This window comes from Ursus arctos, unplaced genomic scaffold, assembly GCF_023065955.2.
Source record: "Ursus arctos isolate Adak ecotype North America unplaced genomic scaffold, UrsArc2.0 scaffold_16, whole genome shotgun sequence".
NCBI classification, from domain to species: domain Eukaryota; kingdom Metazoa; phylum Chordata; class Mammalia; order Carnivora; family Ursidae; genus Ursus; species Ursus arctos.
Genome location: NW_026622830.1, coordinates 181,010 through 195,816, shown reverse-complemented (window position 1 = coordinate 195,816; position 14,807 = coordinate 181,010). Strand labels below are relative to the sequence as shown.

General features: G+C 56.9%; 1 protein-coding gene across 1 annotated transcript in view; it reads left to right on the top strand.

Annotated features, from left to right (window-relative positions):
* MYT1 (myelin transcription factor 1) overlaps nt 1-14,807 on the top strand; it is a 48,461-nt gene that overhangs the window by 6,637 nt on the left and 27,017 nt on the right. Inside the window, 5 exon segments of the mRNA XM_026502885.4 lie at nt 3,783-3,837; nt 4,759-4,789; nt 10,060-10,122; nt 10,786-11,033; nt 12,538-13,431. Coding sequence (XP_026358670.4) covers nt 3,783-3,837; nt 4,759-4,789; nt 10,060-10,122; nt 10,786-11,033; nt 12,538-13,431 — 1,291 coding nt within the window.

Below are 14,807 nucleotides of genomic sequence, written 5' to 3'. Positions count from 1 at the left end.
AGAAGAGCAGGGACACGGCATAGGCTGGAGAGGAGTTGTGAGAGCCTGGGAAGAGTCAAGATGTGAGAGAGGGAGGATGTGCGAGGGGGGAGGGTCCCTCCAGAGACCACCACGGATGTTCCTGAACTTGGGGGTGGGCAGGGGGTCAGGGAGAGACCTGGACTCTGAAGGTAAAGGCAAAGATTGGCACAAAGTCTGTTGGGCCTCATTGCACACCTCGTGAAAAATCTCGGACTGGACTTTCTTGGACATTGGTAGTCTATCCTCTGTGCTTTCTTCCTGGCTGTGTGGCTGGTTTCTGAGTGCGTTTCTGAGAATCCAGACAAATCTGTGGTTTCAAGGCTGCATGATTACTGCATTTGCTTTTTTTGGTCCCCAAGTTTGTAAATGTCCAACTTAGGGAACTCAGTTCTGGTAAAGGTGCTACGCAGATAGGTCTGAAAAGGGTCTTTGTAGAATGATGTTGTGAGAACCGTTTAGATTTAAAAAGAGCTTATGTGATGAATCCTGACTTTATAAAAAAATACAAAACGGAACAAAATAGTAACACCTTCTTGAGTGAGACCCATTATACGGCACTAACAAAGTAAGTTAAAAGGAAGGGTGAAGAGACAATTCTCTCTGGTTAATGGATGTGGCAAAACAGGATGTATCTGCATTTGTAAATGATTCTCCTCCCCATAGTTTTCCTATTGAAATATTAATTACGGTGGAGTGATGGTTTAAGGAGCACAGGGAAGCTGTAAGACATGGTCCTGGTGGCAGAATGAGGGTGGCTCAAAGAGGCAGAGTGCAGACGATGTTCTCGAGAAAGATCACTGTCCCCTAGTGAGGGGGGGATTGAGGTTGGCTTGGCTGTGACAAGGGGGCCTTTTCACCTTCCAGGTAAGAGGCCATTCAGTTATTTCTGGGCTGTACAAAAACAGAGACGTGATTGACTTGTGCTTGGAACAAGAGAAGGGTTCTTAAAAATAAATCGGTGAAACATTGGGACATGTCTGGTCTTTGGACCAATGAGTGGCCTGTCTTTGTGTGGTGAGGGACAGAAGGCCCTGGGGGGCTGCCAGGAAGCCAAGTAGGAGCATGAGCCCAGGGGTGCTGGGCTGTATGGGCTTTGGTTCTCCATCTACAGCCCAGGGAGGGAGGCCAGCAGAGAACCCGCCTCTGAAGAATTTCCAGCTCTCTGGGAAGGAAGACAACGGAAATCGGAGATGCAGCGGGGCTGGTTTTATCACAGCTTTGCCCAGACGCTTGCGAGGCAGCCACCACTGCTCCTTTCAAGCAGCCCAGAAATCAAAGTCTCCCTGTCCGTTGTTGATGTCCCACGTCATCCTCTCACAGATTCATTCTCATATTAAAGAGCTAACCCGTTTTTCCTCCTGTGGTTGAGGTTTTCTTTTTTTTTTTTCCCTTTTAAAATCAAAGCTACATGCACTGAAGAGAACTTCTCACTTATTGACCATTTGATGCAGATAAATTGCGAATGGAAAGGTGCTCGGCAAAATGAATGTCACAGCTGTTAGCTTCATCAACGGGAGCTCGCAGTTTGCAAGCAGCGCCCATTACGCATCCCTGCAACCCTCTCTATTCTCTGCTCTTTGAATAATTTATCTGCAGGAAATCCAAATTGCCAAGGCACGCTTTAACCTAGCAGAATGATTGCCAATTTCCTTGGGAAAACTGACAAAAAAAAAAAAAAAAAAAAGAGCTGTAGATTGCATTTCAGCTGAAAGCAGGCGCCGGCAATCAGACGCATTAGCTCCATTGTGCGGCCTACATGGGAAGGCCCTGCGCTTGGGCTCCGCGCAGATGACATTTGAAGGCTCATAAATGTAATGAAGTCCCTTTGACACCTGCTCCTCTCTTCACTTTAAATGTGAGTCATTGGTCCACGGGGAACCTCTGCTTTAAAAATAGAGATTATAGTAATTGTCTTCCGTGCCATTGGAAGGCTGTAATAGACGCACGGCTCCTGACGCGGGCTCTGCAGCCCGGGGTGGGCAGGTTGCACGATCTACCCCAGGTTTTGATTTTTCTTCCCTAACAAATCATATAAATTGTTGTATGTTAGTGCCGCCTGTGGGGAGGTTCACTTTGCAAGTTCCGTCTTCCTAACTGGGGGGATTCCCTTCCCCTCCTTGGAGGGTCTTCTGCACCTCAGAGCTCAGGCTTTCTTGCAGGTCTCCAGGCTCTAAAGCCCACTTCTGTCGCCCTTCCTTCCGTTCTCCTGCCATCTGGCCTTGTCTTTGACAGCCTTGGTTATGGCCTGGGACAGGTGGAGTTGCTCCCTCCCCTTCCTGACCACAGGGACCGGTGGTGAGCCTTGTGGGCTCATGGGACTCATGGGACACACCCTGACAGAGGCCCCTCCCCACCTGGCCTCAGAGACAAGGAGCGCTTCAGGGGTCCCACCTACCTCCTACCTCTTCATGGCCTATCTGCCCAGATTTGTTATGGGTGACATAGGCCCAAGATTCTATGTGATGACCTGTAGCTCCAAGGGGCATCCCCTCCTCGGGCTTCTCTGTCACCATTGTCCCCAGGCTTCACCCTCCTGAGGGCTCTTCCTTGACTCCCTCACAGGACTTTGTGGACAGTGTTGGTCCATGGAAGTTGGTCAGGGGCAGGGAATGTGGGGGTACAGCGATGGGCTCAGGTTGGGTGGCCAGAGGATGTGAGGGGTCTGCACTGTGTGGGGTGCCCTGTCCCCCTCAGGGGGCCCCACTCACCCTGTCCTGGGAGAAGCAATGTCCCTGGGAGGGTGGCCCGTGGGTCCTGTCCAGATGGCCCCTGGGCCTGCATTCTTGCCTGAAGCTGGCTCCCACTTGAGACTGCTTCCCAAGTCTAGGGCCATGCTGTCCAGCACAGTGGCCATGGGCCCGTGGCATGTGGCCAGCCACACTCAGATGTGCTGTGAGTCCAGGAGACATGCAAGGTCTCTGTAAGTTTGTACAAAACAGCATCCCACTCACAGTGTTTTCTGCTGATTACTGTTGAAATGATAATGTTTTGGGTAGATTGGGCTAGGTGAAGGTTAGTATTAAAATCCATGTCGTGTGTCCTGTTACATGTGTAATGTGGCTGTTAGGACACTGAAAGCACTATGCCTGACTTGCTCTCCGTTCCCACGGGGTCGTAGTGCCCCACCTCTGGGAACACACACTCAGTAAGCACATCCCGTCTTGTGTTAGGGACGGTCTGGTCGGCTCAGGCCGCCTGTCCCTGGGCTCTCTCCAGGGTTGTACATGGTAGAAATCGAAGTCATTCATTTTCTGGAACCTTTGTGGAGGCCCGTTCTGGTCCCATCCGTCTGTTTCTAAAGGATGATTCTAGCGTGGTGGGGCACTCACTGCGATGGGAAGCTGGGCTCTGGGGCCCAGGGGGTGGCTGGCCATAAAGCCTGAGCAGTTCGCACCCCACGTGATCAGTGGGTGGTGCCCCTCAGCCTTGCCAGGAGACCGTGGGCCGGGACCCCTACCATCCATGAGGGTCCGGCAGGTGGGGTGGGGCTCCTGCTTGAGGTTCCTTAGGGGGTGGGAACCTGGGAGCAGCGGGAGGGCTGAGAGCAGGGCCGGAGCGTGGTTTCCCCACTGAAGCACCTCCCCCAGCCTGTTGCCCCGGGTTTCAGGTCTTCCCCTCCTGCGAGCCCACCCCCTTCTGTGTCACAGATTCACCGTGCCCAGCACAGCTGGAGAGAGACCACGGCTGGAGGCCCCGCGCAGCCCTCCGGGGGTGGTTCTGTGCTTGGCCTCCGTTAACATCACAGTTGTTTTTGCTTGCAGATGAGCTTAGAAAATGAGGATAAGCGGGCTCGCACGCGCTCCAAGGCCCTCCGAGGTGAGTGCCGCCCCCTCTCAGCCGGGTCTGGCTGTGAGTCCCAGGTCCGAAAGCAGCAAATGTCACGTTGCTCAGGAAAGCAGAAACTCACAGTGATGACCAGGCTCTGGGACGCTCCTCCCCTTATGCTGGGCCCTTGGGGTCCATGGTGTGTGGCGCCTGAGAGTGTGCTGTGGGGTCCAGACAAATCTGCCTGGGGTGGAGGTGAGGAGGCAGACGGCTGCACAGAGTAGGGAAGGCAAAGCTCAGCCAGGACACCTTTCTGTTTAGAGTTGAAATGCTGCCAGGCTTCTGTCCCAGCCTCCTGCCCTCCCAGGATGTCAGTCTTGGTGCTGGAGGGCATTGGGAGCTTGTCAGATTGAACCGGCAGCGGGCAGTGGGCAGGGCCCGTTGGCCGGCTCACCTCCCTGACACCGTAAGCACATGCTGGGCCAGGGTTGCATGTCCCATGTGTGGGTGGCCAGAGCTCTGAGCTTCTCAGGTGAGCTGCCCAGTTGGACCCCGAGCATTTTTGCCCCCAGTGGCCCCATTGCTAGGGACCAGCCGCTTGGCCCATCTGTTCTCTCTGTCCAGCTTTATCTGCTGGGTCAAGTTTCCTGTCAGAAGCTGACTTCCAGCTACAATTAGAGAAAGAGATACTGTCCTGGCTCTGAAGGCCCAGAGAGCTGGTGTTAGGTGGGGGCGCCTGATTCACTCTGAAAACCACCAGCCTCTCTGGGGGAGAGTCTGGTGCAAGCATCAGGGGAGAGGTGGCAGCTCACTCCGCTGGGCCCTGCAGGACATTCCAGGAGGTCAGGAAAGGAGGGGTTCAGTTCTCACTGGGATTGCCTCCACTTTTTTTCCATTTGTGCCATGAGGGCAATGTGCCTTTTCTGTTCGGACTCCCACATGTGTTTCCATTTCTCTCTTTCTCTCACCCAGTGCCCCCAGAGCCTACAGGTGCTGACCTCAGGTAAGAAAGGCTTTCTGCTAGCACCCAGCATTGCGCATGCCTGTGACCCTGAACACCCCAATGTCCCGCATGGGGCACTTCGGATTGCCCAACCGCACTCCTGAACCCCTTTCCTCCTTGCTGTGAGTCCCACTGTCTTTACCTTGACTCTGACCTCTCCCACCTCTGTCCCGGCCCCACCATGCAGCCAGCCTTGAGACAGGGGCACAGATGCGCAGGACCTGCCTGTCACCATGGTCCCCAGCCAGCAACAAGGTGCTGTATTAGGGGGCTCTCACAAAGGCTTCTGTGTCTGGTGGCCGGAGGCCCCGTTTGGCCAGAGATGAGGGAATGGGCTGTCCAGGTCCCAAGTCATCCACGGGCTCCAGATGCAGACAGTGGTTGGTGTGTTGGTGATCTTGCAATGGCTGAGCTCTGTGACTTTCCATATTCTAGGTCATGGCTCACCAGGGATGAGCACATTGAGGAGAAAGGGAGGACAGCCCACTGCAAGGGTTTGCTGGGTCCAAGCAGGAGGGGCCAGGTTGACTTGCCCTCACCTGCTGGCTTCTGTTCTGGCATTGGCCCCAGGGATTGGAGCAGGGGGATGGCCAGACAGAAAGCCCACCCAGGCCTGTGTGTCAGGGCTGTCCCAGAACCACCCACACAACCTTTGAACCTCAGACTCTGTGGGCCTGGGTTCTTGGTGCAGTATTGCTTAGACGGTGCTGATGATGTCCAGTAACAGACAAGGAAAACCAGCCCCAGAGCCCCCTGTTTTCTGAGGAGGGGTACTGCCAGTGTATTCTGGCTCTAACAGGAAAGATGAGAGGGAAGTGGTGCTCGTGGAGGGTCCCAGCGTGTCAGGTAGGCATCAGAGGCCCCCTTTAATGGTCACAAATTCCCCACGAGACGAAGCTAGGCTTGGACTGCAGCCGAGGCTACCTGCAGAGGTTTGTCCTTGGCGGATGGAAGGGCTCCAGGCCCACCCTCTTTCCCATAGAGCACACCACAGAGCCCTCAGCCCCCAGGCCCCCAGAGATGGCTGGCGAGGGCTGCCTTGGTGAGGCGCTCTGCCCATGTGGAGGGCCAAAGGCGACCACCACACCTCAATGGGGCTTCTGTGAGCTTCTGGACTCCCGGCTGGGGATGTGCAGACCATTCCAGTATCTTAGGGCCTGCGCCGTTCCTTCCCTGCCCCCTCTGCCCCCAGCCTGGAGCAGCCCTTTCCACGTCACTGCACGTGTCCAGAGCTTCGGCGCTTCCTAATTCTTAGGGGGAAAGATTTGCACCAAATTGAACAAGTCTGGGGCCGGGGCCACCTCGTTCTTCATCAGAGTTATTGATGGCTGGCTTTTGCCAATCAGGACAACAAGAGGACCCCGGAGTGTCCCAGCATCCCTCAGACCTTTGAGGCTGCAAGGGAAGGGGCTGGAGGGAGGTTGGAGGCCCTGGCTTGTGACGGGCTCTGCGATGGCCGCACAGCCTCGTTTTGCTCTCAGGAGGCGCTGCCTGGTGCTATTATCACCCCGTTCGTGAAGTGGGGAAACCGAGTCTCAGAAGGTTAGCGTTTGACCAGAAGAGTTGGATCCCACGCTGCACCACTCAAAGCCCCAGCCCAGGTCACAGGGTGAGAGGGTTAGGGTGGAAAGGCCGCCAGACCAGGCCGGTGGAGCTCAAAGGGGCCAGGGGCACCCGAGGGAGAGAAGGTTTCCAGGAGGAGGCTCCACTTCCCTTGGGCATGTGATGCTCCCCAGAGGACATCTTCAGGACAGTGAAGGGAAGGAGGCAGAGGACTCGAGGAAGCTCTGGGTTTGGGAAACAGCAATTAATTTTGGCAACAGATAAAGTTATGGAGGAACTTGCAAAGGCAGATCCAAAGAGCTTTCTCGCATAATTCTGAAACAGCAGAAGCAAAAATGACTCTGAAGGTAGAATGTTTTGAAATAGTCTCAGAGGGGACTCGGCCACGAGAGGGGTCTGTGAGCACCTTCATTAACCGTGTGGTTCCAACCTACTTCCGCAGTGATAGTGAGACTGGTAACAGTTTTTAGTGGAGAAACTGGGGACGAGCGCATTGACGTCTAAGTTTTAGCAGCAGCGTCTCTGACGGTTCCTCAAGTTTCAGGGAATGGCTGCTTGCCGTCGAGTGGAGTGGGCGTGCCTAAGCGTCGCACACGCTCTTCCTGGAAGGTGCCGGTCACGCTGCGTCCCCACCGCTCGCTGGCCGTGAGCTACGCCCGGAGCTGTGATCTGTGGCACCCTCACGGCTCTCGCTCCTTAACTGTGCACGTCAGCCCCACGGGCACCTTCATGCCGTGCGAATGGGCAGACAGTGCCGGCCCGGACGTCTTCCCCAGCTCACCAGCGCTCTGCCCCGACCTGGTGAGGCTTACAGTGGGCGCCAGTGCAGGGAGATCACGACCTGGAGCAGGACGGCATGATGTTAGATAAACTCATGCAGGGTCACTGGAAGCAAGAGCTGAGTTAGGGTGAAGCTCTACTGTGAGACTTCTCCACAGATGAGGGATGGGTGCCTCCCTGTCCCAGAACTCGACCACTTTCCCCTGCCCCAGTGTGTCTCTTCCCAGGAAGAGCAGGCTCCCAGGAAGCTGCTTGCTCTCAGGGTGGTGGCACGGCGGTTCTTAGGAGCTGAGCTGAGTCAGGGCTCTGAGTGCCTTCCCCCACCCCTGGAGCCCACGTTGCTTCTCTGGGCCCTGGACTGAACACTGAGTGCCCACGAGAAAGCAAACGGACTTGACGGGTTCTCCCTTGCATCAGTGAAGAACCGGTAGACACTTCCATTTGTATCTTAGTCTGGACCCATCCGCTGCCACACAACCTTGGGGTGGCTCTGTTGGAGGTGTTGGCCGGTGGAAAGGTGAGGCACCTGCCCCTTCACAGACGCAAGCCGCCGGACCCCTTCCGGAGCATCCTCAGGGCTGCTTCCAAGTCCGAGGAGAGTTGTCTATCTGTCACACCTGCATCCGGGTTCCCTCCCAGCCCACGTGACCTCACCTGAGGGCCTCCTCTGAGTCAGTGGCCAGCTCCTGCCTAGGGGGCGGGCTCTTCCTCCTGCTTCCGGGGGCTGGAAGGAAGCCAGACCCTTTGAGGGCTGGTAGCTGAGTGCTGGGCTCCGGGTGGGACTTGGTTCTTCGTGGCCTTGGCCTTGACTTTCCTTGACACCTATTGTTTATGGTCACCAGGACCCTGCTCAGTGCTGACTGTGAGCAGCCCTCTGTAAGCCTCCCTGCCTATCTTCCTGTCTCTGCCACACTCAGGGAACCGCACCGGGGAGTTCAAGGAGAAGGTTGGGCTGCATCTGCCTCATTCCTCAGGCTGGGAAGAGGCTCCCGAGGCCTGGAGCTGGTGCTGCTTCTTCACTCTGGCCCTGAGCACCGTGATGGCACCAGTGATGCCACCCTGGGGGTGCTTGTAGGGGAAACGGTGCGAACCGTGTGGCACAGGCTGCTTGCAAGCAGCTGCTGGGCTTCGGCCAGGTCTCCGGTCGCCGCTGCATGGGGAGGAGTGCAAGGGCTCCCGCTTCTTCTCTCGCAGTGGTCCTCACCTGCTCCAGACATGTGGGTTCGCAGCCTGGGCTGCTGCCCCCTGGACTAGAGGCCAGGACTCTTGTGAACTGGGGGCTGGAGGTGTGGCTCGGAGCTGGTGACGTGTCTGGGGGCAGGGCCAGTGGCCTACAGGACTTCACAGCAGCTGTCCCGTAATTGCCTGATTAACTCAGTGATTAATCGGCTAATTGGGACCTCAGCTTCAAATCCCCAGTAACAAGGACCTTTTGTGAAAAGTCTCAAAGCTAGCTCTTGAGAGAGAGAAAGCAAGTATGGGGCATAGATTTTAGAATAGACAGGCCGGGTGCAGGAGTAAGTCCTGTCTGTCTGGAAGGGAAATCCACAATAAAATGTGGCATGTCTTCCCTCCCTCTCCCCTGTCCTCTCTCCCCCCTCCTTCCCTCCCTTTCTTTTCTCTCTTCCCTTCCTCCTTTCCTTTCTTCCTTGTGAACTCTTGAAAACCAGCCCTGAGTTCAGCCATGGTGGCCCCAGCCTGTAGGGCTGCAGGGAGACCGCCGCTCCCCCCGAAAGCTGCTGCTGAGCTCAGGGTGGGTGGGGCTCTGCCTCCATCGACGGTTCTGTTTCTCCCTGACCCATCTCTCATTGTGACCTGCATGGTCAGATGAGCCCCACAGTGCATTGCAGTCAGGCCCCTGATCAATCAAATTAGAGACCACCAGGCATGTCTAGACAGAGGTCTAGGGCCATGTGCCTTCTGGGGTCCACCCTGTTCTTCCCTTACAGAATCTGGAAAAACAAGGTCTTCCCATCTTGGGCACCTTGGGACGGCCACTCCCAGGAGGGGCTTGGGCACAGCCTCCTCTGGGCGACCACCCAGGCGTTCTGCCATTTCTCTGGGCATTAGCTTGCCACTCCGGAAGAGGGGGTGATGCCTGCTTCTTGATGTCTGTGGTCTGTGGTCATGCCTCGCAGCCTACAGGGCCCTGGCCTTGCATGGAGCTGACTCCAGGAGAAGTGGGTTGGGTGGCCTGCCCTGTGCCCATGATCAGAAGCTTCCAGAGCTTTCTGTGGTTTGGTTCAGTGAGGAGACAGATGATAGTGGAGGGTGAGGAACTCCTGGGGGCCTTGCCTTCATCCCCATGCACTAGCTGGCACACAGGGTGCATGAGGCCCAGCAGCTCCCTTCCCCACATCTATGGGTAGCCCCTGGGTCATCAGCCCTCCTGGCCTCACCTCCCTGCACCAGGCTGCCTGTTCTAGGTGGGTTGTCGTTGGGGCCAGGCCTGCGTGTTTACATTGAGCGGGTCCCGCCTGGAGGCAGCTGCTCAGTCCGCCAGGCCAGGCGTGTGCCTGTGGGGGCTGCGGCCCCAGAGCACCAGCGATGGCCTGCTTTGTCCTGGGGCCAGCCTCAGGTGCTGGCTCTGGGGCTCCACAGAGTGTCCTGTTTCCCAGCTGCTTGGAAGCCTGGTGGCAGTTTGCTGGCAGTGGGAAAGACTTATCCACAGAAAAAGAAGCCGTCTAGGAGACACTGATATTGGAAGTCTTGATCTCATACATACAGATCTTTAATTAAACACACATAAAATTGTAATGAGCCATTCGTTTATTTAAATGGGGTGAGTTATTTCATTAATTTTCAGCCAACTGCAAGCAGCCATTCTGAGATGCACTCTTTGGAGACAATCTCCCACTGCCCAGAGTGAGGGTCTGGGTTGGGCGGGTCCTTCCCCCAAGTGACCACCCCTGCTTGTCTCCCCCCAGCTGCCCCACCCCAGGATGCACCGGCTCAGGGCACATCCGGGGCAAGTACTCCAGGCACCGCAGGTAAGGAGGTTCCTGGGAGAGAGGTTGGGCTGCGGGGTGTTGGAGCCCCTCTCCCTTTCTGGGCCCTGCTGTAGACTTAGAACCTTCCATCTCTGCCTGCGGCTGCTGGGGCCAACAGGGCCAGGGCGTGTCATGCCGCGGTCTCTCTCTTGGGGGCTGTGAGGCTGGATGAGTCCACGGGGGAGAGCTCAGAGCAGACCTGCCATGCCTCGGGGTGACCCCATTGAGCTGCCCCCGGTGTCATCCTGGGGTGGGGGCGGTTCAGCTCGACTGCGGGCGGGTGAGGGTGTGCAGGGTCTGGAGGTGGAGAAGGAAGGGTGTAGGGCGTCCTGATGACCTGCTTGATGGGAGGAGGTGGGCTGGGTCTGACAGAGGGCCAGTGCCCTCCTCTTTGCCACAGGGGGAGTGGTGTGGACAGGGCCACTGAAGTTAGGTCTTAGAGAAGAACGAAGTGCAATTTAAAGCACATCACGAGTTTTTGATGTGGACAATTGATGTAAAATTGTAAGCACGTCAATCTGCCTGTCGTGAATGTGGGGCTTCTGATGGAGGGAGAGTGATGAGATGTGGAAGAGCTTTCACAACAGGAGGGTGTGAGGGTGAAGAGTGGGTGGGGGACCCCAGGGAGTGTTGACGGCGTGGCCCTGGTCCCCTTCCTCCCAGTCTGCAGAGCTGCCCTCTGGCCAAGAAGAGGAAGCTGGAGGGGGCCCAGGCCGAGCACCTGGCGTCCACGCGGAAGTCCCACCCCCTGAAGCTGGCTCTGGACGAGGGCTACAGCGTGGACACCGACGGCAGCGAGGACGCCGAGGTGAAGGACGCCTCTGTTTCAGATGAATCGGAAGGAACTCTGGAGGAGGACGAGGCTGAAATGTCAGGACAGGAGGGGATTCATCGTCCTGAGCCAGCTGAAGGTGCTTTGTGGCTCTTTTTCCCCCGAAATAAAGGGCGCTTAGTGTGGCCCCGGAGAATCGCAGCCTGTGAGTGGGGAGGGGGCCCCACTCCGCGTCAGTGAAAGGGCCGCCAAGGAAGCCCTTCCTGAGAACAAGCGAGGTCTTGTCCTGACATTTGTTGGGGCTTCCTGGAGAGGGGCTGGTACAGGGCGTTTGAGGGGCCTGTGGGCACGTCTCTGTGAGCACTGTGTGTGTGAGTGCGGGTGTGTGTCTGTGCGCATGGGGGAGATGGATGGACAGATGGACATGGGCTGTGTGTCGGTGTGTGTGGGGGGGGTCTCAGACAGACCCTCCCCCCACTTGGCCCCAGGGAATAGCAGCTGGGGGTGGGGGTGAGGGGGTCTACTTGGCATCAGGTGAGACTGGGGCGGGATGTGGAACCCAAGGGATTCCCTGCTGCACTTTCTTCCCTGGGGGGGCAGCCAGACTTTGGCAAATGCTGGTGTGAAGGTGACCCCAGGTTCTGGAGGGAAGTGTCCATTTGCCCCCCAGTCTGGCAGACTTCAGAGTCCTGGGGGTGGGACTGAGACCTGGGGTCCCAACCCCCCAGGACCCCCCAAGGTGCTTGTGTCTTCTGACCTTGCAGGGTCTGAGATGGATTTTTATTTTAGTTTGGAGCCTATCCTTAGGGAGAGTCCTCACACTTGCCTCCCTCCTGGGGGGTCTCTTGTTGTGCTTGAAGTGGCGTGCGGCCCCATGGGCTCTAGGGAGAAAGGACTAGCTTGCCTGCTTTTCTTACAGAGGACAGAGTTTGGGGTTTGGGCACCAGCCCTGGCGGGCTCCCTCCTGGAATGGGGGATGTCAGGGCCAGCTCCCGCACCCTGGATACCCCTGTCGACCGTCCCACAGGGCCTGTGTGTGCTGAGCAAACACCACAGCCCAGTCACGGCAGCTGAGGGGTCTAAGTTTGTGTATTTTATTTTATTTTATTTTATTTTATTTTATTTTATTTTTTAAAGATTTTATTTATTTATTCGACAGACATAGAGACAGCCAGCGAGAGAGGGAACACAAGCAGGGGGAGTGGGAGAGAAAGAAGCAGGCTCACAGCGGAGGAGCCTGACGTGGGGCTCGATCCCGCAACGCCAGGATCACGCCCTGAGCTGAAGGCAGACGCTCAACCGCTGTGCCACCCAGGTGCCCCTAAATTTGTGTCTTTTAGAAACCTCTGTTCGGTTTCTGCTTTGTGTTTGTGAAGCGATTTTTAAAATCTGTTGTATTCTTTAATTTCCATTTTGTGAAATTCAGGTTTACCTGATTTGAGAAAGTAGCTGTGAAGGGGAGGACCATTAATCACAAGTATCAGAGTGTTTCTCAGCTTCTCCTCCTAAAATAAGTTCTCCAAGGTCCAGGTGGAGGGGCTGGCACAACGACCACACTCCTCTTACTGGGGGTTTTGTGTTCGCCAGGCCGTGTGGGGCAGGGTGTTCCTGTGCTCATCCCGCACGTTTCTGATTCTGTGCAGGAAGGAGCCCCGTCAAGTCCCACTTCGGATCCAAGCCCATCGGCAGCTCCGCAGGCCCCGCCAAGGGCAACTACAGCAGCTACCAGGAAATCATTGCCACTTCTCTCCTAAACCTGGGCCAAATCGCTGTAGAGACCCTAGTTGGGGAGGACCTGGGCCAGGTGGCCAAGCCGGGCCCTGGTGTCGTGCACCTGGTTCAGGAGGAGGCTGAGGAAGGGGCCACCAGTGACGAGGGGGAGAAGGACGTGTTCCTCCGGCCAGACGGTACCGAGGAAGTCGTGGGAGGCACCAAGGAGCACTCCCAGGAGCTCTGTCCCCAGTCCGTGGAGGGTGTGGCCAGCGAGGAGTCCAGCAAGATGAAAGTCGCCCTGGGTAACGAGGAGGAAGAAGAGGAGGAGGAGGAGGAAGAGGAGGAGGAGGAAGAGGAGGAGGAAGAGGAGGAAGAGGAGGAAGAGGAGGAGGAGGAGGAAGAGGAGGAGGAGGAGGAAGAGGAGGAGGAGGAGGAGGAGGAAGAGGAGGAAGAGGAGGTAGCCGCTCCTGATGTCCTCTGCCAGGAGGATGCCCCCCTTGCCCCCACCCAGAAGGCCCCTGAACTCCGGCATCCGGCGTCTCCCAGCCCCAAGCCCGAGTACTCTGTTATAGTGGAGGTGCGCTCTGATGACGGCAAGGACGAAGACTCGCGCTCCCAGAAGTCTGCGGTCACGGACGAGTCGGAGATGTATGACATGATGACACGCGGGAACCTGGGCCTCCTGGAGCAGGCTATCGCCTTGAAGGCGGGGCAGGTACAGGCCGTCTGCGAGCCAGGCTGCCCTCCCACCGAGCAGGGCCCCTGCGAGCCCGGGAAGGCAGTGAGGCCCCTGGATGCTGCCCGCAAGAACTATTGCAGCAAAGGTAGGGCTGGCGGCCGGGCCCCGCACACCCACCCTTCCTCCCTCCATCCAGGGATGGTAGCCCCCTGTGCCCACGGGGCGCAGAGATGCGGGCTGAGTGAGAGGCGTGGCCAGAGGCACTTACAGGCTGGAGGCAGGGCTGACAGGTGCAGACAAAGGACAAACATACACATAACCACAGAGCGGCTGTTGATACTGAGAAAATGGGTTCATGCTGCTCACACAGGGTGGTCTGGGGTCAGGAGCAGAGCTCCAGGTGGGGAGAGGAGAGTGGGAGGGACACTGAGCTGGGGGGTCTGCCTTGGTCATGGAGAGACACAGGCCGACCCTGGGAGGACACATCTGGGTCATGGAGACACTGGAGTGAGCTTTGGGGAACCCCAGGCGGTAGGTAGGTAGGGACATAGGGCACAGATTTTCTGGGGATACTGACACGAGACAGGTTTGGGGCAGATATGGAGGACACAGCTGAGGGTACACAGATGAGGACATTATTTCAGCCTGGAGGACAGCTGTCAAGGGGACCCCCTTTCAGGGTGGCACAGATGTGGGGGACAGCTGCTTGTGAGCTCAGATTCTGACTGGCAAGGCCTTGAGGGGACACAGATGCAGGGAGACCCAGGTAAAGGTGACACAAATTTAGGGACAGGTGTTGCGGCCTGTGTGGGACTCACAGATCAGGGCAGACATCGGTGGGACACTGTTGAAGAGGGCATGGCTGGGGGACACAGGCAGAGGGACAGCCCCAGGCCCAGGTATTTGAGTGACTCAGACCTGTGGGAATGGACACTGGGGACCTGCTTTCGGGGGTAGAGTTGAGGGCATGGACCCAGAGGCCAGAGCCTCAGGGTGAGGCAGATGGCCTAGCTGGAAGCACCGGGCAGTGGAGAGATGGGGGACTGAGGCAGCGTGAGCCCCGGGTAGAGTCTTTGTGGCGACAGCAGCAGCTCAGGAAGCAGGCGCTGGGGAAGGGTTGGTGACGACCCTGCCCGCTGGGTTGGTGAACCCCCAACTTCCTGCCCATTTGAACGCAGAGATGCAGAGCCAGGGGTTTCCACCTTGCCTGGGGTGGGAGTTCTGAGTGTGGCTATGTGACTTCTGCATTCTCCCAGAGGGGATGGCTCCACCTAGGATAGGAATTTCTCTGGGACGTGGGCTGTGCTCTGGGGATCATCCGTGTCCCAACAGGTGTTCCCTTCTGGCCGCCACACCCACTAGTGACATCTCCTGGCCCACAGAGGCTAGATGAGGTCAGCAACTGAGATTCGAGTTAAAATTTCTGCATTTAATAGTCACGCAGCTTTTGGCAAGTTAACTTCTTTGTCCTCCTCATTTTGTCAGATCCAAAGGACATGTCCTGGCAAGGAACTTGCCCTA